This window comes from Pundamilia nyererei, unplaced genomic scaffold (genome assembly GCF_000239375.1).
Source record: "Pundamilia nyererei isolate P.nyererei 1_Seehausen unplaced genomic scaffold, PunNye1.0 scaffold00138, whole genome shotgun sequence".
In the NCBI taxonomy this organism is placed as follows: Eukaryota; Metazoa; Chordata; class Actinopteri; order Cichliformes; family Cichlidae; genus Pundamilia; species Pundamilia nyererei.
The window spans coordinates 882,510-899,927 of record NW_005187539.1 but is presented as its reverse complement, the minus strand read 5'-3'; the positions used below and the strand labels follow the sequence as shown (position 1 = coordinate 899,927).

Genomic DNA, 17,418 nt, shown 5'->3' with positions numbered 1-17,418 from the left:
GTTCTGCTCTGGTCTACTGGTAACAGCTTCCTTCGCAGTTTGTTACTGATCTGGAAATGAGGCTCTAGTTTCCTGCCACTTATTTTTTACTGTGGTCCTGACAGCCTCTCAGACTCCTCCTACTTCCCTACCCCTCCTCCAGGTCCCTTGGTCTCACCGTTTGGTAACACTGCAAATGAAAAAATCCTAGATTTGTTTTTATTTTTGAACTTGTCTAATCTCGATCTGATGTCAAGAGTATAAAACAAGAAAATGAATCTTATGCGCAGTCGCGTGCGTAAAGTTAAAAAAAAGTCTTGCGTCAAAACGTTTGAAAATGTAACTTAAAATAAACATAATTTTACTCCAGATGCTGTTCTGTTTTTTCCTGCTCTTGTGCTTCATTTGAAAAAGCTGGTAGCTCATTTTGCTTTGGGAGAGGGGGGCTATTTGCGCATGCAAAGCTGACACGTGCCTTAATCAAGGAAAGCTTGCTTTTTAGGAGCGACGGTGTGATCCTATGACCAGTTTTCATTTCAGAACTATTTTAAGTTGAATAAAAAACAATCACTTACAGGAGGAGAAAGATTTTCAGATTTTTCGCCGAGCCAATATACTTAATTCAGAAAATTCTTTAATTTGTACAGAGAAAGCAGCATCGAAATGATCGAGATATTTCTCGTGGGAAAGGAGGAATTAGCGCTGCATTTACAGCTACCTGTTAAAATTGACACAACTCTGAAAGTGAGAGGCGACACTTCCCACGTTCGCACGCGTATTTTCCACTTTTTACAGTCCAGACGCTTTTCTTTCCAAGCTCCTTAGAATTCCCACCGACATTCATGCAAATAAGATGCAGACAGAAAAAATTCTTCCAAAATATGAACAGATCTTTAAATTAATGCAGTTAAATGCCAGGGAACAACTAAAAAAAAACCATCACGGTCTTCATGTAGTCAAAGTTGATTCGTCAGTTTTAATTCCTGTTCCCTTAAATCTACAGATACAAACATTTAGTCACTAAAACAGCAACACATAAATGCCAGCCCGTTTATCACCGACTCACTGTCACTTTGAAAATAGACCTTTTGTCGCACAGTATCATGCAAATAATTATTCATGAACGCCGATAAAGGTAGTGTGAGGTTTGTGAATCACCTCAGGGTGACTTTGATATTCAGAGTGTGGCAACACGAGGCAACAGACACGTGCCAAAATACAATGACTATTCAGTAGATCTTTATTATTATTCACGGAAGTGAGATAGATTATTAGTAATGACAAATACGCCGTGATTAGAATTAATTGATAAAGTTTTTCAGAAGCTCACTAAAACCTACTACAGGTAGGAATACATCAATAAATGTGACTTTTAAGTTCATCCCTCCACAACTGGTCGCTGAAGATGTAACAAATATAAACATGTATGCATATATTTAATTACTGATTAAGGCATCTAATTTCCTTTAAACGTTTTACTTTTAATACATTTGTAGTAATTTTGGAGATACATGCAGACTGAATGGCGCGTCGCTTGGAGTTTTCCCTAATCCTCTGGCGCGTGCAGCTGCCCATACAAGTGGGAGAGGCACGAGCCTTTGAAATGTGTAATCAGCCCCTCTGAGACTTTACTTGCATATGTGACAAAAGAGCCGCCCACACAGCGTGAAGCTCAGGTAAATCACTCCGACCTTTTAGGCCATTATCCTGTACAGAGAAATGAGATGTGTCCTTATAAAACAGGCTCTGGGGTAAAATGGTTATGAAGACAAAGCCGAGGCATCTTTCAAGTGTCGAAGTTTTTAGCAGTGAGCAAAAATCTGCAGCAAGGAAAAGTCTCATGATGTTCCTATGTTTTTTTCATTAACATTTCTATATTCATGTCTGTAGATATTTGTCTTTTAATCATGACTGTATAACAACAACTTTGTGCACACATGTTTCGCCGACTAAGAGTCAGGAAAGTGTATTCTGAATTTGAGGGAGTGCGTAATTTTTTTTAGGCGCATCCTTGAAAACGTGTGAAAAAGGGGACTGATATCAAAAGGTAACAGTAGCCTGTTTGTGTGTTTAATGTAAATATGTAATTTTCTTGTTTTCCGCCTCCTCTCCCAAAGACTCCTCTTTAGGATGTATCACTTCTAACACGTAATAAAGTGAGAAACTATTCTACAGTTCGATTCCCATGAGAGAGAGTTTGGTGAGGTATCCCACGGTAAACGATGGCGATAAAAGTGTGAATATCCATTAAATATCCAGCCAAACTCAATCAACATCAGCTTTTATCTGTTGTTAGATAATCTAAAAGGGATTTAATGTTAATACAACTTTTCAGTCCGGATTTCTGAATTGTTACGAGAGGTCTGCAAAGGGATCTTCAAAAGAAAGCGTGACGCTAAATTCCATATTTTTATGCGGGACTCTTTAAATGGTTAAGTTTGGTTAAATGGTCACAAAAATGAGAACCTATTTGGGGATCTTGTGCCAAGGTCTAACGTGTGCTGTGCGTGGGAATCCAAGAGTCACCTTTCCTCCAAGAACACTTTGCAAATGAAGTATCAGTTTTAACAGGTAATAAAGTGAAGATTGAGCCTGCTGCTCCACATTCCCACGGCCAGAAAGAGCTGCAAGAAGCAGTTTCCCACTGTCACACTTTTCCAACATTTGTCTACTTAGTGCTGTGTGCCACGACAAATGTGCATCCACCAAATTAAAAGCATTTTTTGTCACACGGTTTGGAAAACACCGGAACACTTGCTTTACGCACCTCTAAGTCTCACCATTAATATGTAATCAGTTGCAAATAAAACACATTAGTACTAAATACATCCAAAGTAAAAAATATTTTTTTATATACACTGGCATTAGTAATAGGGTGTATGAGTATATTTGTTAGTAGTAGATGGGCTACCTGATTCCGGTAGAGAGCTTTTCGGGATGACCAGATATATCTGAGCTCTGATAACACAAAGAAATACACAAAGAAATTTAAATAAATCCAATAATTTTCTTTCACAGCAATAAAACAATAAACGTAAATAAATGTAACTAAATATACAAATTTATGTTGTGACTGTCATGTAACTTAGTGCAGAAATAATACCACATTTTGTGGTGTGCGTAAAAGTGCTTTAACGCTCACTGATTACATTTAATTCCACCTGTTTACAGACCTGCCTTCGCCACGATTCTTTTATCATGCAAGTCGTTTACACCTCTGCAGCTGACAAATGCGCCTGGGAACCCAAATGCAGACGTGTAAATGACGTGCACACCTTGTTTTCGAGATGTATCAATTTTAACACTTAGCTGTCAGCGCAACTCTAATTCAGTCTTCCCACAAATACGCTCCTTCATCTGAAGAAAGACAAGAGGAAAACAAACGGAGAGAAAAATATTTTTTGTTCTGATTTAATTCAATTAGTAGAAAAAAGTCAAGAATGAAAATGACGATTTTTGTCTTTTTGTCAGTAGAAATCAAAACAGTTCCAATTGTAGCCAGAATTTCGAGTATAACAACAATAATTAATAAATAAATGAAATCTGTGCTGAGAACCATTCATCTGATAATTATTTAACTTAAAAATAATGAGACCAGAATATCTGCAGGACGTTTCCTTGGAGCAGTAGCTGCTGGCCTTGGACGTCACCAGAAAGAGGCCAGTGTTTTACGCATCACTGCCTGTGCAAAAGTGAAAACCTCGCACATCTCATCATAACTCATTTCTGCAGTCCCAAAAGCAGAATCTGACTGTTATTAAAAACGTCATCAAAGGCGATTCAGTTTTTATGGTATTTTGCAATTATAGTGATTCTGGGAGCCGGTGGGGGGGGTGGGACGATTGAAGCAAACATTTTAAGCAGCTTTAATCTATTTTTTTATTGTTCACTCTATGCACGCAGTTTCATTTAATTAAAATTATTTTTGATTTCAGTTTTTAAGTCCCCGGGTAAGTACCAAGAGTTGTTTGAGTGCTGCTGCACAGTTGCAGGACTTGCTTCTACAAAGACTTTGGTTTTATCATTAATGCTTGATGATCGTGAGTTGAAAAAAGATGATAGATAAAGGACTTATGATAACTTAAGAATGCGCAGACTGTGGATGTAAATTAACGAGAAACAAAATCCACAACATGTCAACAAAAAGTCACTTTATTGCATGCATCCCTGACATCTCTGTGCAGCTATGCATGTGTTATTCATTTATTTTTCCTTGAATATTTCTTCAATGAATACCAGCTGTTGCATATTTGAGTAGAATTCATCTTAGACATTCAGTTTTATTATTTACAAAATCTGAACATGCCATATAAGAGAACATTTACAACAGTATCCCTCAATCTTAACAAAACAAGAAAACAATTATTTACATGAGGCTGATTTAAAAAGAAATAATTAAAAAAGAGGTAATAAGGGAAGGAATATCTCTCTATGCTGTTGTGTATTAGTCTGACACCAATCCACTTAAGAAGCAATGGGCAAAGAAACACTGGATACAAACAATTAAAGTCCAGCTTAGGGCTTTGCACCGAATGACAAACTAAAACTGGGTGTCTCTAAAGGAAGCTGAATTTCCTTTCCTACAGGGCTGTTTGTGTGGAGTCACTCATGTTGTTTAACCTCTCACTTCTGGACTTCTGCTCCGAGTTTGTTGAACTCAGTGCTGCTTGCTCTACTCTAATAACACTGTCTCCGTTTGCAGCTGGCTGGTGTTCTGGTGGGGTAGCAGTATCGGTGGGAGGGGAAACAACTACTCTCTCTACGGGCTCATTGGGTGCTCTGTCTGACACTATAAGGTAATTGGGTTCTGGCTGGTGGGCGCTAGAGCGGCGCTGCAGTGCGTGCTGGGTGCAGGAAAAGGAACGCTGCCGAGGGGCAGGCTGGGGGGACAGGAAGTGAGGCGTGGCAGCTCTGGGGACTTCCTGATGCCTGTCACGGTCCTCGTCTTCTGATGTTACCTCTTGTAAGGTGCTGATTGGCCGAGGGGAGCGGCCCATGACCCGTGGAGGAACGAGAGCTGTTGCTGACTGGTTGAGCTGGGGTCGCCAGTTCTGAGGCGGAGGGTACTGCACTCGGCCCATGGACCAATCACTGGCAAGACAAGAAGGTCATCATAACATTAGACAGCATAAAAACAAACAAACAAAAAAACCTAAAGAGGTCTTTGGGAATGAACCCTTAAAACTGGAAATAACTGGTATTTTTGCAGTTCTGGGTATGGACATCAAAGACTTCACGTTTTTGGTGTAAAAGCCTGAAATAAGGTCTTGGTTAACACAAACTTATGTCCAAATGAATGTCTACATCTTCATTTTTTCTTCTGCAAATTCATAAATAACATAAAATAATGTCCCACTCATTAAATTTGAAACTTTTACATAAATAAAATATTAATTTAAATATTAATGTGCCAGTTTTGGCGACTGAAACAGCAATATATTATCTCTATTTTACTCAGTGCTAATTTCTGGGTGTCTCTGTTGGTGCAAAGAACTTATACATACACATGCAGCCACGGATGCACCTGGCTAAACCAAGCTAGCAGGTGTTAGCTGATAACTTAGCATTTCACCCATGTTGTCATTTCTTACCCCAAGAAAACAAAGATGGCAACAGCCAAAACATTCACACTGACGCACAGTGGCCATATTTTATGTACAGTCTATGTTAACAATATCTTGGATGAAAAATCAGCTAAATAACTTTAATTTTGTGACTTCAGCGTATCATCGAATGAATCTCCAAAGAAGTTCAACTATAACTATAGGAGATATTCACATTTGTTTTTATTTTCTTTGTTTTTTATGTGTTAAAATCATTATCTATTTTATTTTATGACATATTATCTCACATTACCAGGCCCTTACTATGCACATGTGGGAATATTTGCTAAAAGGTAGGTTTTATTCCCACTGCTGTCAAGTGCTTGCTCAAATGGGGTCGTTTGATTGTTGGTGTTTTGTATTATTATAGGGTCTCTACTAGACATGGACCGATCCGATATTACGTATCAGTATCAGTCCGATACTGACCTAAATTACTGGATTGGATATTGGATATCATCTCCGAGAAAGTTATCCCAGAGAGAAGTAAAGCAAGTGTGTAAGTTCATCTCTGAATGTTTGTAAAGCATTCCCACGTTAAGCTTAACAACCGATATATGGAGCGACTGCCTCTCTCTCTCCCTCTCCTGCTGCTACTTCAATCATGAAACTGATCAATGATCAGCTGATCGGCTTTTCTGTCGCAAGTCTGTCTCTCTTCTTAGTTTATCGCCCACTTTGCACCAGAAAGAGGAAACCAGCGGCTGAACAGCAGCTTGATAAGCTGTTGTTAGAATTTATTGAATATTACTTTCTACACCAGGATCCTTTTCTACGTAGCTGACGGCTGGTAACTGTGCAGGGGCGGATCTAGCAAAGTTATGCAGGGGGGAAGGTAGGGCATTAACAGAGAAACGGGGGTTTAATAAATAATTATCTGAATCTTACAACCAAAGTTTTAATCTGATGTAAAATGTATAGAAGTCCATTAGTAACTGTTAAGTCTAATATACTCTAGTAAGCTATACTACTTTTTCCTTTGGGAAGGTACCATCTGTGCAGTCTGCAATTCTTTTGAAGAAAGATGTTGAATCTATTTAATTATTGTGGAAAAATAAATAATTTATTGTGAATTTTCTTTACATGCACATTAAACTAAAGTCGATTGCGTCGATTAAGCATCACGAGGCAGAGGGGGGTGGTTCCCTATTTTTTTCGGCTGGTAGTTGACAACCCTATTAGTTAGGCTGCTTAATATTTCTGCTAAGTACTCTTTAAAATACCAGAATAGGGAGGATGGAGTAGGTTTATGTTTGTTAGATTGATCAGTTTTGCTGAACTATGAAATATCTTGGGTGCAGTGTATTTTTTGCATACAAGTATAACAGAATAGCTTTAGTGTTTTGTTTTGTTTTTTAACTTGAGTATGAACTTATACAAAATGCAGCAATATATTTAAAAAAAAAGTTTTATTGATTAAAAAATACACTATATCGGATTCATATCGGTATCGACAGATATCCAAATTTATGATATCGGTATCGGTATCGGGCATAAAAGAGTGGTATCGTGCCATCTCTAGTCTCTACCTTGCAGTATAAAGCGCCCTGAGGCGACTGCTGTTATGGTTTGGTGTATATGAATAAAACTGACTCGAATACGTTACCCTGTTGCCATAACACAAAAATTTCCCCTTTAGAGCCTATGGAGTATCGATCCATCCATCTACCTAGCTAAACCTGTTGATTTAGCTATAAGGCTGGTAAAAAATTCTATACTTTGATCGGCCTTATAATTCCAAAATCTTACTTTTGTACTGGTGGGGTCATATCCCGATGCCCTATGATACCAGAGAAGGAGGCACTTCTTCCAGGCAGGCCTTGTGAGCCCACCCACGGTGAGTACATCAGAGTGCGCTCCTCCCACATCATGTCGCTTCCCGTGTCCACAGGGATGGGTCCTCTCTGGATCTCATGAGCCAACAGGAGTTCCAGCACTTGGTGACGCATTCCCTCTCTGGCCACGTCAATTGGCCGGCGTCCCCTCCGGTCGTGCAGCTCAAGATTGGCACCATGAAGAAGAAGAAGTCTGGCAGTGTCATAGCAGCCATGGAGGGCAGAGAGGAAGAGTGCTGTTTCGCCCTAGCAAAGAAATAATCAGGAATACCACACATTACTTATATTTATGAACACTTAATGCTTCAGAAATTCAAACATAAATGTTACTTCTGTTTGCAATTCAAAACTATAAACAACAGAAGTGATGCTAAATAAATGTCAGGATTAAAAGTCTTCACTTAACACTAGAGAAAATCCATCAGAGCTTACCTTATTGTCTTGTAGGTCCACAGCAGCACCGTAGCGAATGAGGGTCCTTGCTAGTGAGAGGTGGTTTACTGAGCATGCCCAGTGCAGGGCTGATCTCCCTGAGAGAGACAGTGTGAGTGGAGGGGGAGGTTGACAGGGGAAGAAGGGAGGGAGTAAGTCAGCCAGTGAACAACTATTACACAACGAGCCCAGAGGATGAGGAGAGGGAGGATGAAGGCAGGGGATGACCTGCCTCAGCCAAACTGGAAAAGAGATGACGGGATATAAAGGTGGAAGAATAAGAGCTGCAGAAGGAGATAGATAGAGACACAGAGGCCCAAAGGAAAGTAAAAGTAAAAAAAAAGGAAGCATGAACACCAAAGCTAATATGTCCATCGACTTGAGTTTAAGTACTAGAGCACATTAACTTTGTTCTGAGTCAGAGGAGGGCAGCAGGGGAGCTGGAGAAGGAGAGAGGAAGTGATGGAGGTCACAGACAGCAGAGGACAGGACAGGAGGGACACAAAAAGAGGACGTGAGAGAGATGGGGTAAGTTACAAGTTACTCAACCCCTCTGTGTACAGGTGTCAGAAAAAAAATGACTTACTCATGAGCTGTACATGTTTGGGTTCAGGAGGCAGACATCCTCTCTCTTAGTTATTCTGCTACAGGCTCAGACTGCTCATACTCCACATTCCTCTCTTTCAGCCACTGTGCATTGATACACCACTACTGCATGTCTTGTGTATCTCTCTGTACCTTTCTTCCATCTATCTCTGTGTCAGAGATTTTGGTCTGTAACTGCTGGCTCACAACTGGGCAGGTGTTTACGATTTGCATTGTGTTTTATTTGTGTGCTGTTGCACCCCAGCGATGTCAGGGGAGATTGGCCCTGCTTCTGTCATTGGTTTAATCCTGTTAAAAGGTAGTTTTAGGTACTAGGTTTATTTTTGTAGCAGATATCAGAACTTTTACTTTGCCAAGTGCCTAAAGATAACATGTGTTTGACTATATCTCTGCCAGAGGTCTCTTCCTGTTAAACAGAAGTTCTGACTGTCTGATCATTGAGGGTCTCTCTCTGTTTTGAACTGGTGCTATATAGACTAAATTTAAACTTCAATCCACTCTCGTCTAAACAGATATTGCATTTAGACGCGTTCTTTTTTTTTTTCATCACCCTGTACTGCACACTGTGAGGTGTGGGGCCACTGCGTGGGTGCATAGACAACCAGGTAAAAACTGTGAAGTAAAACTAATGTGAAGAATTGTTTGTGTTGTTTACTGAACAAACAAAAGTTTGCTGATGCCACTGTGCCGATGATGTGCACGTTTATTTAAGTAAAAATTAATATGGGTTGTGGGGAATGAACTTTGGCCTCTAAAGTGAGGCATGGCAGAAATTTAAGAACCACTGCTCTAAACAATGTAAGTTGGTGGTCCAACTCTGAAGAGTTGTTTGAAATATACAAACTTTGGTGATCCCATGACGTGAACCAACAGACAGTCAACAGTTCTGGTTTGGAGAGACATCACAAAAGGTATCGGCTGTAACGCCATTAAATTTCAAAGAGAGACCTTTTGAGGAACCGTTGTCTACCGGGTACCTTTTAATCTTTCCATTGTTTTTGTTTCTAAACATATAGTTAAAGAATTTTAGAATCATTAGCTTTAATATTTGTCATTTTGACCATGTTGTGTGTGTGTGTGTGTGTGTGCTGGAATGGCTTGGATTTTGTTCATTGTTACAACTTTTTCTTAAACCAAATGATTAAAGGAATAAACATTTAGATTGAAATTCTATTTTAGGTTTATTAGGTTTGGTGTTGAGCCATGTTTTCGTGATAGTAACTGGGACCAGGAAGCATTACCAGTATGATCTGTATTGTTGACTGGCACTCCTGCTCGCAGAAGCTCCAAGACCACTCTGTCCAGCCCACTACGCACTGCTCGGATCAGAACCACAGACCCATCTGGGCCACACCACTCTGCAGACTGCCAACACAACCAAACCACAATGACGAGACACATAATCAATACAAACTCTGTCATAATGCCTTTTTTAAATTTATTTTAAAGAAAAGTTTAAACCTTCTTTTCTAAAATCTTGTTCTAAAGTCAAAACATAAAGAAATCTTCTTAAGTAAAACATGAAACTAAATACACCATCAGAATCTGTCTACAGTCACAGGGCAAAAACTGTTTAAATTCCTGGCATATAATGGCTTCTCGAAACATTGACATAATGAAACTAACCTGCTGAGGAGGACTGAGCAGAGGAGGAGGCATGGCATTCCTCTCCCAACCTCTAGGTGGAGCTGAGGGAAGGCAAGCAACGTTTCAGGGTTAAGGACATTATAAAAACAGGAAATGTATAGTTGTCACGAACATTTTATGTCCCACAATGCAATTTCGTGCTGGAAAGTGTGTTTGTATGAATCCTGCTTTACTATAAACTTTATTGCTTTACTTTATTAATCACTTTATTCACTTTACAACAATAGTCTGTGAGTTTAGCTGTGAGATACCGAAGATACTAAATAGAGTGATTCTGGGTCTGACAGTGAATACAGTTTGAATTTCAGCTTTGTATGTGTGACATCTGTGGTGAAATGTTCAGCCTATAGGTGCAACAAATTATTATTTTTAATAAGATAAGATAAGATAACCTTTATTAGTCCCACACGTGGGAAATTTGTTTTGTCACAGCAGGAAGTGGACAGTGCAAAAGTTATGAGGCAAAAATTAGGATACAATAAGAATAAATACAGTACACAACTGTACAGAATAGAATAAATAAAATACTATATACAGTAATACAATAATCATCTGGATAAAAATAGCTTAAAGCTCCCAAGTTTATTTTAGTATTTTACTTTGAGAAACTACCAAAGCAATCAAATGGAAAAATATCAAATGAAAAACATTTTGGAGAAACTGGAAACATAACAGTGATCTTTTCTGCTGCTGAGGTCCATCAGGAACCAGCATTTTGTGACTACAGTTGAATAATGACAGATTTGATTACAATATCTGCCATATTCTTTACAGCAATAGAATTTATGGTATATACAGATTACTAAACCAGATAGTCAAGCAACTGAGACAAAATACTGATGTTTCCTTACACTGTATAGCTCTGCGGGGCTGAGCGGCTCCAGCACGGTAGTGTTTCTGCTCCTGGGTCCTGTGGTCACAGATGGAGGCATCGTCCTGACGTCTGGAGCATCTCACACTGAGGTCCTCCATTGAACTCTGAGTAAAGTCTGTGTCACTTCCTATATCCTGGTCCCTCTTAAGAGGCCTGAAAACCAAAGCACAGTTTTGATACGGCACACTGAAAACTGCAGTAGTTTTCATGTGGGCACATTGTGTTTTCATGTCCTTTGCTTTACTTTCTTATTTTTCAGCACAGTTAAGAACAATAATATATTATGTAAATATCGGCTGATATGAAACAAAGGTATTCATGCAGAAATGAAGAGGATATCACTGGGATGTCTGAGGTCCAGAAATATCAAATGTTCCTGTTTTCACCATAAGCCCAGTACTATATCTTAACTATGGGTAGTTATTGATTATATGCTGTTTCACCTAAGCTTTTGATCATATTTTGAGGTTAATCAAGACTTAAGTAGAAAATATATAAGTTAAAACATATTTAAAAATGCCCTCTATGATTTTCTACATCAAATACAATGTTTAACTTGACTAAAAACCAGAAATCCTCAAACTAGCTAATATAGAATGATAATATTTGAATTGTTACGCAGATGATACATGTTCACAGCTGAATTATGATTAGTCATAGATGGAAATCATTTAAGCGTTGATGTTCACCACTATTATGTAATGAAGGTAAAATCACTGCAGTCATGGACAAAACTTGTTTTCTGCAAGGAACAAAGTTCTTTGTAAAACTTTGTCATTTGTGCATGCATAAATGCATAAATGACTGGTGTGTCTGCGTGTGTGTGTGTGCTTATGATGTTTTTTAACTTTATGTATGTTTTACTGTTTATCAAATATTTCCGTACCTCACCTAACAAAGTATTTCCTTTTTTTGCCTGCTATTTTGAACCAAAACTTGGTAAGCGTCTAAATCGGCTTTTTATCTGTTGTACAGGGGAAAAAATTGTTAATTCACAAAGGGGAAAATCAAAATATCATAAATAATAAAATTAAAAAAGCAGTTGTCTGATTCTATGAATTCTTTTCTATATTTAGAAAAAACATCTTAAACACTTGTTATTTACATATCAGACACACAGACAATTTTTTAAATTAAATCTTGTAAACAGTTACCGAAACTTAACTGGCAGCTCTTTTCAAAACTCCTGACTCCTTTAGCAGCTCTTTTATTAAAAATTCTGCTTGCTGCAATCCTACAGCAATTCCTGCAAGAACAACATGGTCTAGTTTTACTCTTCACCAACCACTGGTTAACTGCCTTTAAGAAACTGGGAATTGTGTTTCAGGGCAGGATTAGATGAGAAAATGTACCAGGGTGAAAGTGAAGTGACATTCAGCCTTTGTAATAATTATACAGGATGAGCTCTCTCTTGTTACTGAATGCAATGACATCATTCCGGAGATTGGCAGCCAAAACATCCTCTCAAATGAGCTCCACTCACCGCATTCGCATGGCATCCTCCCCTAGCGGTTCCCTCCTTCTCTTTTTTTCTGCTTCCTTGGCCTTTTTCTTTTTCTTCAAGCTGACCTTATCTTTCTCTCTGCTGGTTCTGACCCGTTGTTCTTGGTGTGTAGCATGCTGTATCCAGGCCTTGGCTTTGCTGTCACTGTCGGTGACTTTAGACCGGTGCTGCACCCTGTCGGTACTGTTCCTCTTTGCCCGCTGCTGCCTCACCCTCCTCACTACCAGGATTACCACGAGAGGCAGCAGCAGCAGAAGCCCAATAGCTATGGCAACTACGGCCCAAAGCCATGCGGGAGTCGGCTCTTTAAATGAAAAAATTCAAACAATAAAAGAAGACACAAAGACAAAAAAAAAAACACTTGAAAAAGATTCATTTTTATCTTTTTGCTTGTATCTATTTATATCTGAAATATGAAACACATCAACAAATCTGAAAATCTGCACAAAATGTACACACTGGAAACACAAAGGTGTTTTATAGTGTTTTGTTTGGATGAAATTCAAAGCTGGAAATGTGCGTGTGTGGGAGACAGGACATGTGAGCCTACCTTCAACTTCCTTTTCCTCCTCTCTGCTTCCTATTTCCTCTCGGACACCTCTAATGCTGATGACGGCATCCAGCTCTGAGAGGTTGGGGAAAGAGGTAGGTTTTAGTTCCTTTACAGCACGCAGGAAATTTGCGGCCTCGGTTGCATAAGGGAAACAGGTAGAGGGTGAACGGGAGCATGGCCTGTTGTCCACTTGGAGGAAAAGGAGGGAGCTAGGAAAAAGAGAGTAAGAAATGATTGGAAAAAACATGTATGTCATCTTTGAGCATTGTTTTCTATGTATTTTCGCATGGGTAAAATTACCTTTGCAAAAAGTTATACTCTTTCAACAAAATAAATTAAAGAAAGAAAACAAAACACAAAGATAATTTCAAAACAAATAAAGCTACAAAGCTCAATTATGACTGGCTTATTGTAATTAATGGAGTTCCCCAAGGTTTTATGTGTGGCCCACTTTTTTTGGTCTTAATTGTGTTAATGCACAATGATCCAAAACTTTTATGGAGAATATGGAATTTCACATTTCTGTGAATCTTCTTTCCCAGTTACTTTATTTGCTTTAAATATGTTCAAGTCTTAACTATACAGATTAAGGACCAGATTTACTAACACACTATGCCCCAAAATTGGGCATTTACAAAGAGAGTGTAGTGACATGATTGCATCTAAGAAGTGGGAACACAGACTTACTCTGTTGTATATATATTTTTAGGAGTTAACATTTAGGGAGGAGAATATTTAAACCAAGCATGTGAACGGATTTACTAACTACTCCAACATTTAAAGCAGAAAACAAGCATGTCTTATTTTTTGCACTTGATACTGAAATGAATTGACCGTGCCTGTGTTTAGAAAACAGTATAACTGTAAATCACCTAAAAGACTAACCACAGCTATTTGGGGAATGGGATATGCTATTTTTCCCTATTTAGCTAAGAGCTAACACTTTATTTTTTGAATGTAAACAAATTTAAAGTTACAGATTTTTCTACATCTCTGACACATAGCCTAATCTCTAACTGAAATCAAATGGATAATTCATTAATTCTACTCTAACTCTAAGCTCATTTGTATATTTTTGTATTTTTACACAGATATTCCTAAATAATTGTACTTTTGCTGTGTAATCTTATTTTACACAAATAAGGATATGTGAAATCACAAGAGGAAAAATAGCCTCAGTTTCTTCAGCTTCAGGCTCTTGGATGGTCTACAGGACAAATGTAAACAGAGTGATATCTATGGCAAAGGTAAGAGTGAGAAAAATATAACATTTATCTTTCTTTTATAATACAGTTATCGATACTCTGGTGCCAAATATCAACATTTTAATTAGAACAGGACTTGACAGGGCCACTTACTCCTTGTGGTGGTGCAGATTTGCATATTTTTAGAGTTATTATTGTGTTGCTTTGTCTTACATTTTTTATGTTGCCAGGCCAAAATGCCTCTTGTTACATAAAGGTTAAACAAAGAACATGCACTGTTTTTGAAACTCCTAATCACAATGCCAGAAACATTTGTCTCAGTACCCACCCATCTGAGTCTGCTGGTGACGCCTGCACCAGCATGTTAGCAAGCTCCTGAGCATTAAAGTCGAACAAATTCCTGGTGGTGGCGAGGGGCACGGAGTCTCTCAGCTTGAGCGGTGACAGGAGGAGGACGCTGAGTGCCCAGAGCACGGAGCTGTTGAACGAGGCGCCACGTTGATGTGGGATTCGAGTGTGTAGGATCAGGGTGCCTTTAGCCCACACGGGGCTCTGGTGTTTGAAGCATTCGCTGCTGTCCCATCCACAGGCCGCGCTATCACATCCCTGATCACAGAGGGAGTTGGCAAAATGATCACGGCAGTAGTGAATGTGGCCCGGGCTGAGAGTCATGATGAGAGCGGAGAAAAACAAAACAAAAAAAGAATAGGTGATCTAAGAAATAATCTCAACTCAAGGTATACTGAACAGTAACAGATAACAGACTACTTGTACTAAGGTTACTTAATGTTTTCATTTATTCTACTTTTATAGACACCTTTGTGCTGCCTGGATCTCTTTAGTATTGTAGTTTGTATTAGTGTTTTTTTATAGTTTCATTTTTTTTAAAAGACTGAACACTAAACTTCCATAAATGATTATAAAAGTAATAATCAACAGGGTTTTACTCTTAGATTACATTGATTGTTTGTATTTCTTGGCCCAGTTTCTTTTCCATAAGGTTTTCTTTAACATAAAAATAAAAGGTAACCACAATAAAATGAGGAAAAGATGAAGAAGAACAGGTGATATTACCAAGCAGAGCCACAAACTACATCTTAGTTGATCAAATATTTATAAGAAGCATTAGAACACAGTACATAAATAAGCTGTTATGACTGTTTAGTGCGTCACTATCTTATTACCTTTTTTTTTCATGATATATGGTTAATCTATCTGTTCCTACACCCAAACATTTTGAAAAAAATTATATTTATATATATGTCAAAGTTGTTTTGAATTTATCACTAAGTTAAAAAATATTTGTAAGGGCTCTGAAAGTCAGAGGGCTGTAATGAAAAGAAGAACAAAAGTGTTTTACTTGCAGGGAACCCTGTCCTTCAGGCAGTCAAAGCCGTCTCTAAGACACTCAGGGTCCGTACACTCTCTGTTACACGTCCCATCTGCGAACTTTTCTTTACATTTTCGGTTCACTGGGCAGTGGCCCCATGGATCACCAGATGCAGCTGTGGAGACAGATGCATATTAGACTTTAGAAAAAAACAAACAAACAACAACAACAAAAAACTGCACTACACCACACAGCGTGACTATAGTATTCCTCACTAAATTAAAGAGTATTTGCAGATGTAGTATTTGTAGATCTACTTTTTAATTAATATTTTGTCCTCAAATGAAGCACACATGGGTATTTTAAACGGCAGGTGACTTTTATCAGCAGTGAGATATGTCACAGGTAAATAAACTTCCACAGCTCTCCAGTTTACTATTTTCTGGTACAGCAAAATAGATCCGAGGTCCTAAATTTCAGCTTATCTAACCAGACATTATGCACAGCTGCAGAAAATAAAATGACTGTACAAGCAGTTTTCTCTAACTGTTTTTATCTCCAGACCAGCTCACACACAAATTCAATCCACTCATTGTTTCAGACCCATTAGCAGCTTTTCATAACAATGCAGGTCAAGCCATAAAAGGTGGCTCCTGATTCGTACTGTTAAAGGGAACAGGAAATGAGCCTGACACAAACAGGAAGTTTCCAGGAGAAACGAATAGAAACAGGAAATGGAGTGGGTCGGGAACTTGATAAAGGTCGAAGGTTGTTACTCTGGCAATGAAGAATGTGATGGAGTTGGACAATGGGTTTGGCAGGTGTGTGCGGGACCATAAAGTCATGGTAGAAAAAAAAAGGATAGACAATAGAGCTGTAATTAGACATGTTCACTCGCCAGCAAAGGGAGTCTTTTGGATACGAGTAATTTTACAAAACTGAGCCAGGAACGATTAAAAAATATGTATATATACTGCTGACATAAAAAAATAAAAACACTTTTCATTTTGTCTTTAACAAAACTATGAACTACATTTTGACACAAGTGTGTTTGTAAACCATGTAAACTTATAAATATTTTACACACTGAAAGAAATATAAATATGTTTGTAACTGAATGCATTTTAAACCCCTCTTCTTTCAGAATGAGCTTTCTGATCATGACATATAGCTACGGGGTTCAGTTTGGTCACTCACTGAGCAGGTGGTGTGTTTCATGTAGGTTCAAAAGAAAAAGGAATTCTTTGAATGGGGAAGGGGGGTAACTCACCTTGACATGTCAAGCTCAGTGCCAGAAGAACAAACGTCCTCAGAGCTATCATCTTCAGGCCGTCCCGGTCACCAGGTGCTGGCCCCTTCTTCTCAAAAAGCCGTCCTCCAGTCCAGCTGTGTGGTATTATTCCACTACAAACTGCTTCTGATGTGCCAACGCTCAGATGAGACTCTCTATTTCACGTACTGAAAAGACGCTGTAGCTCTTCCGTAGCTGCAGCCCGGCTGCTCAGAATGAATAGTTAACTGTGAGTGAAGTCACCAAATCCCCATCACCGCTGCCACCAACACCTTCCAACTCCACCACCCAGCCCACTTTGTTCACTCGCTCTTTTTTCAGAGGGCCCTGCGGATATCTGGACAACTTCCTGCCACTGTGTGGAGAAGAAAAGGAAGGGCGATAACCATGTGTGCATGTATTTGTGTGTATGCGTGTGTTTGTAATTCTTACTGTGACTCAGGGAGCTGCTGGGAGAGCCGTTACTTCATATTGTGTAAAAAGCAGCAGGGCGTGACGAGACAGATTGGTTTGGATTTGATGATTTCACACATACACACATCTGGGGAGTCCTAACAGC

The 17,418-nt window shown here is 38.9% G+C and overlaps 1 protein-coding gene across 1 annotated transcript; it reads right to left on the bottom strand.

Annotated features, from left to right (window-relative positions):
- Positions 1-4,115: 4,115 nt before the first annotated feature.
- On the bottom strand, positions 4,116-17,341 carry notchl (notch receptor, like). Its single transcript, XM_005744031.1, has 12 exons — positions 17,292-17,341; positions 16,839-17,214; positions 15,599-15,743; positions 14,567-14,899; positions 13,031-13,242; positions 12,460-12,784; positions 10,954-11,129; positions 10,082-10,143; positions 9,697-9,820; positions 7,850-7,947; positions 7,332-7,663; positions 4,116-5,070 (listed from the first exon to the last, which is right to left on the bottom strand). Exons 2-12 carry the CDS (start codon positions 16,888-16,890, stop codon positions 4,560-4,562), a joined length of 2,370 nt encoding a protein of 789 aa, XP_005744088.1. The 5' UTR covers positions 16,891-17,214; positions 17,292-17,341; the 3' UTR covers positions 4,116-4,559.
- Positions 17,342-17,418: the final 77 nt, after the last annotated feature.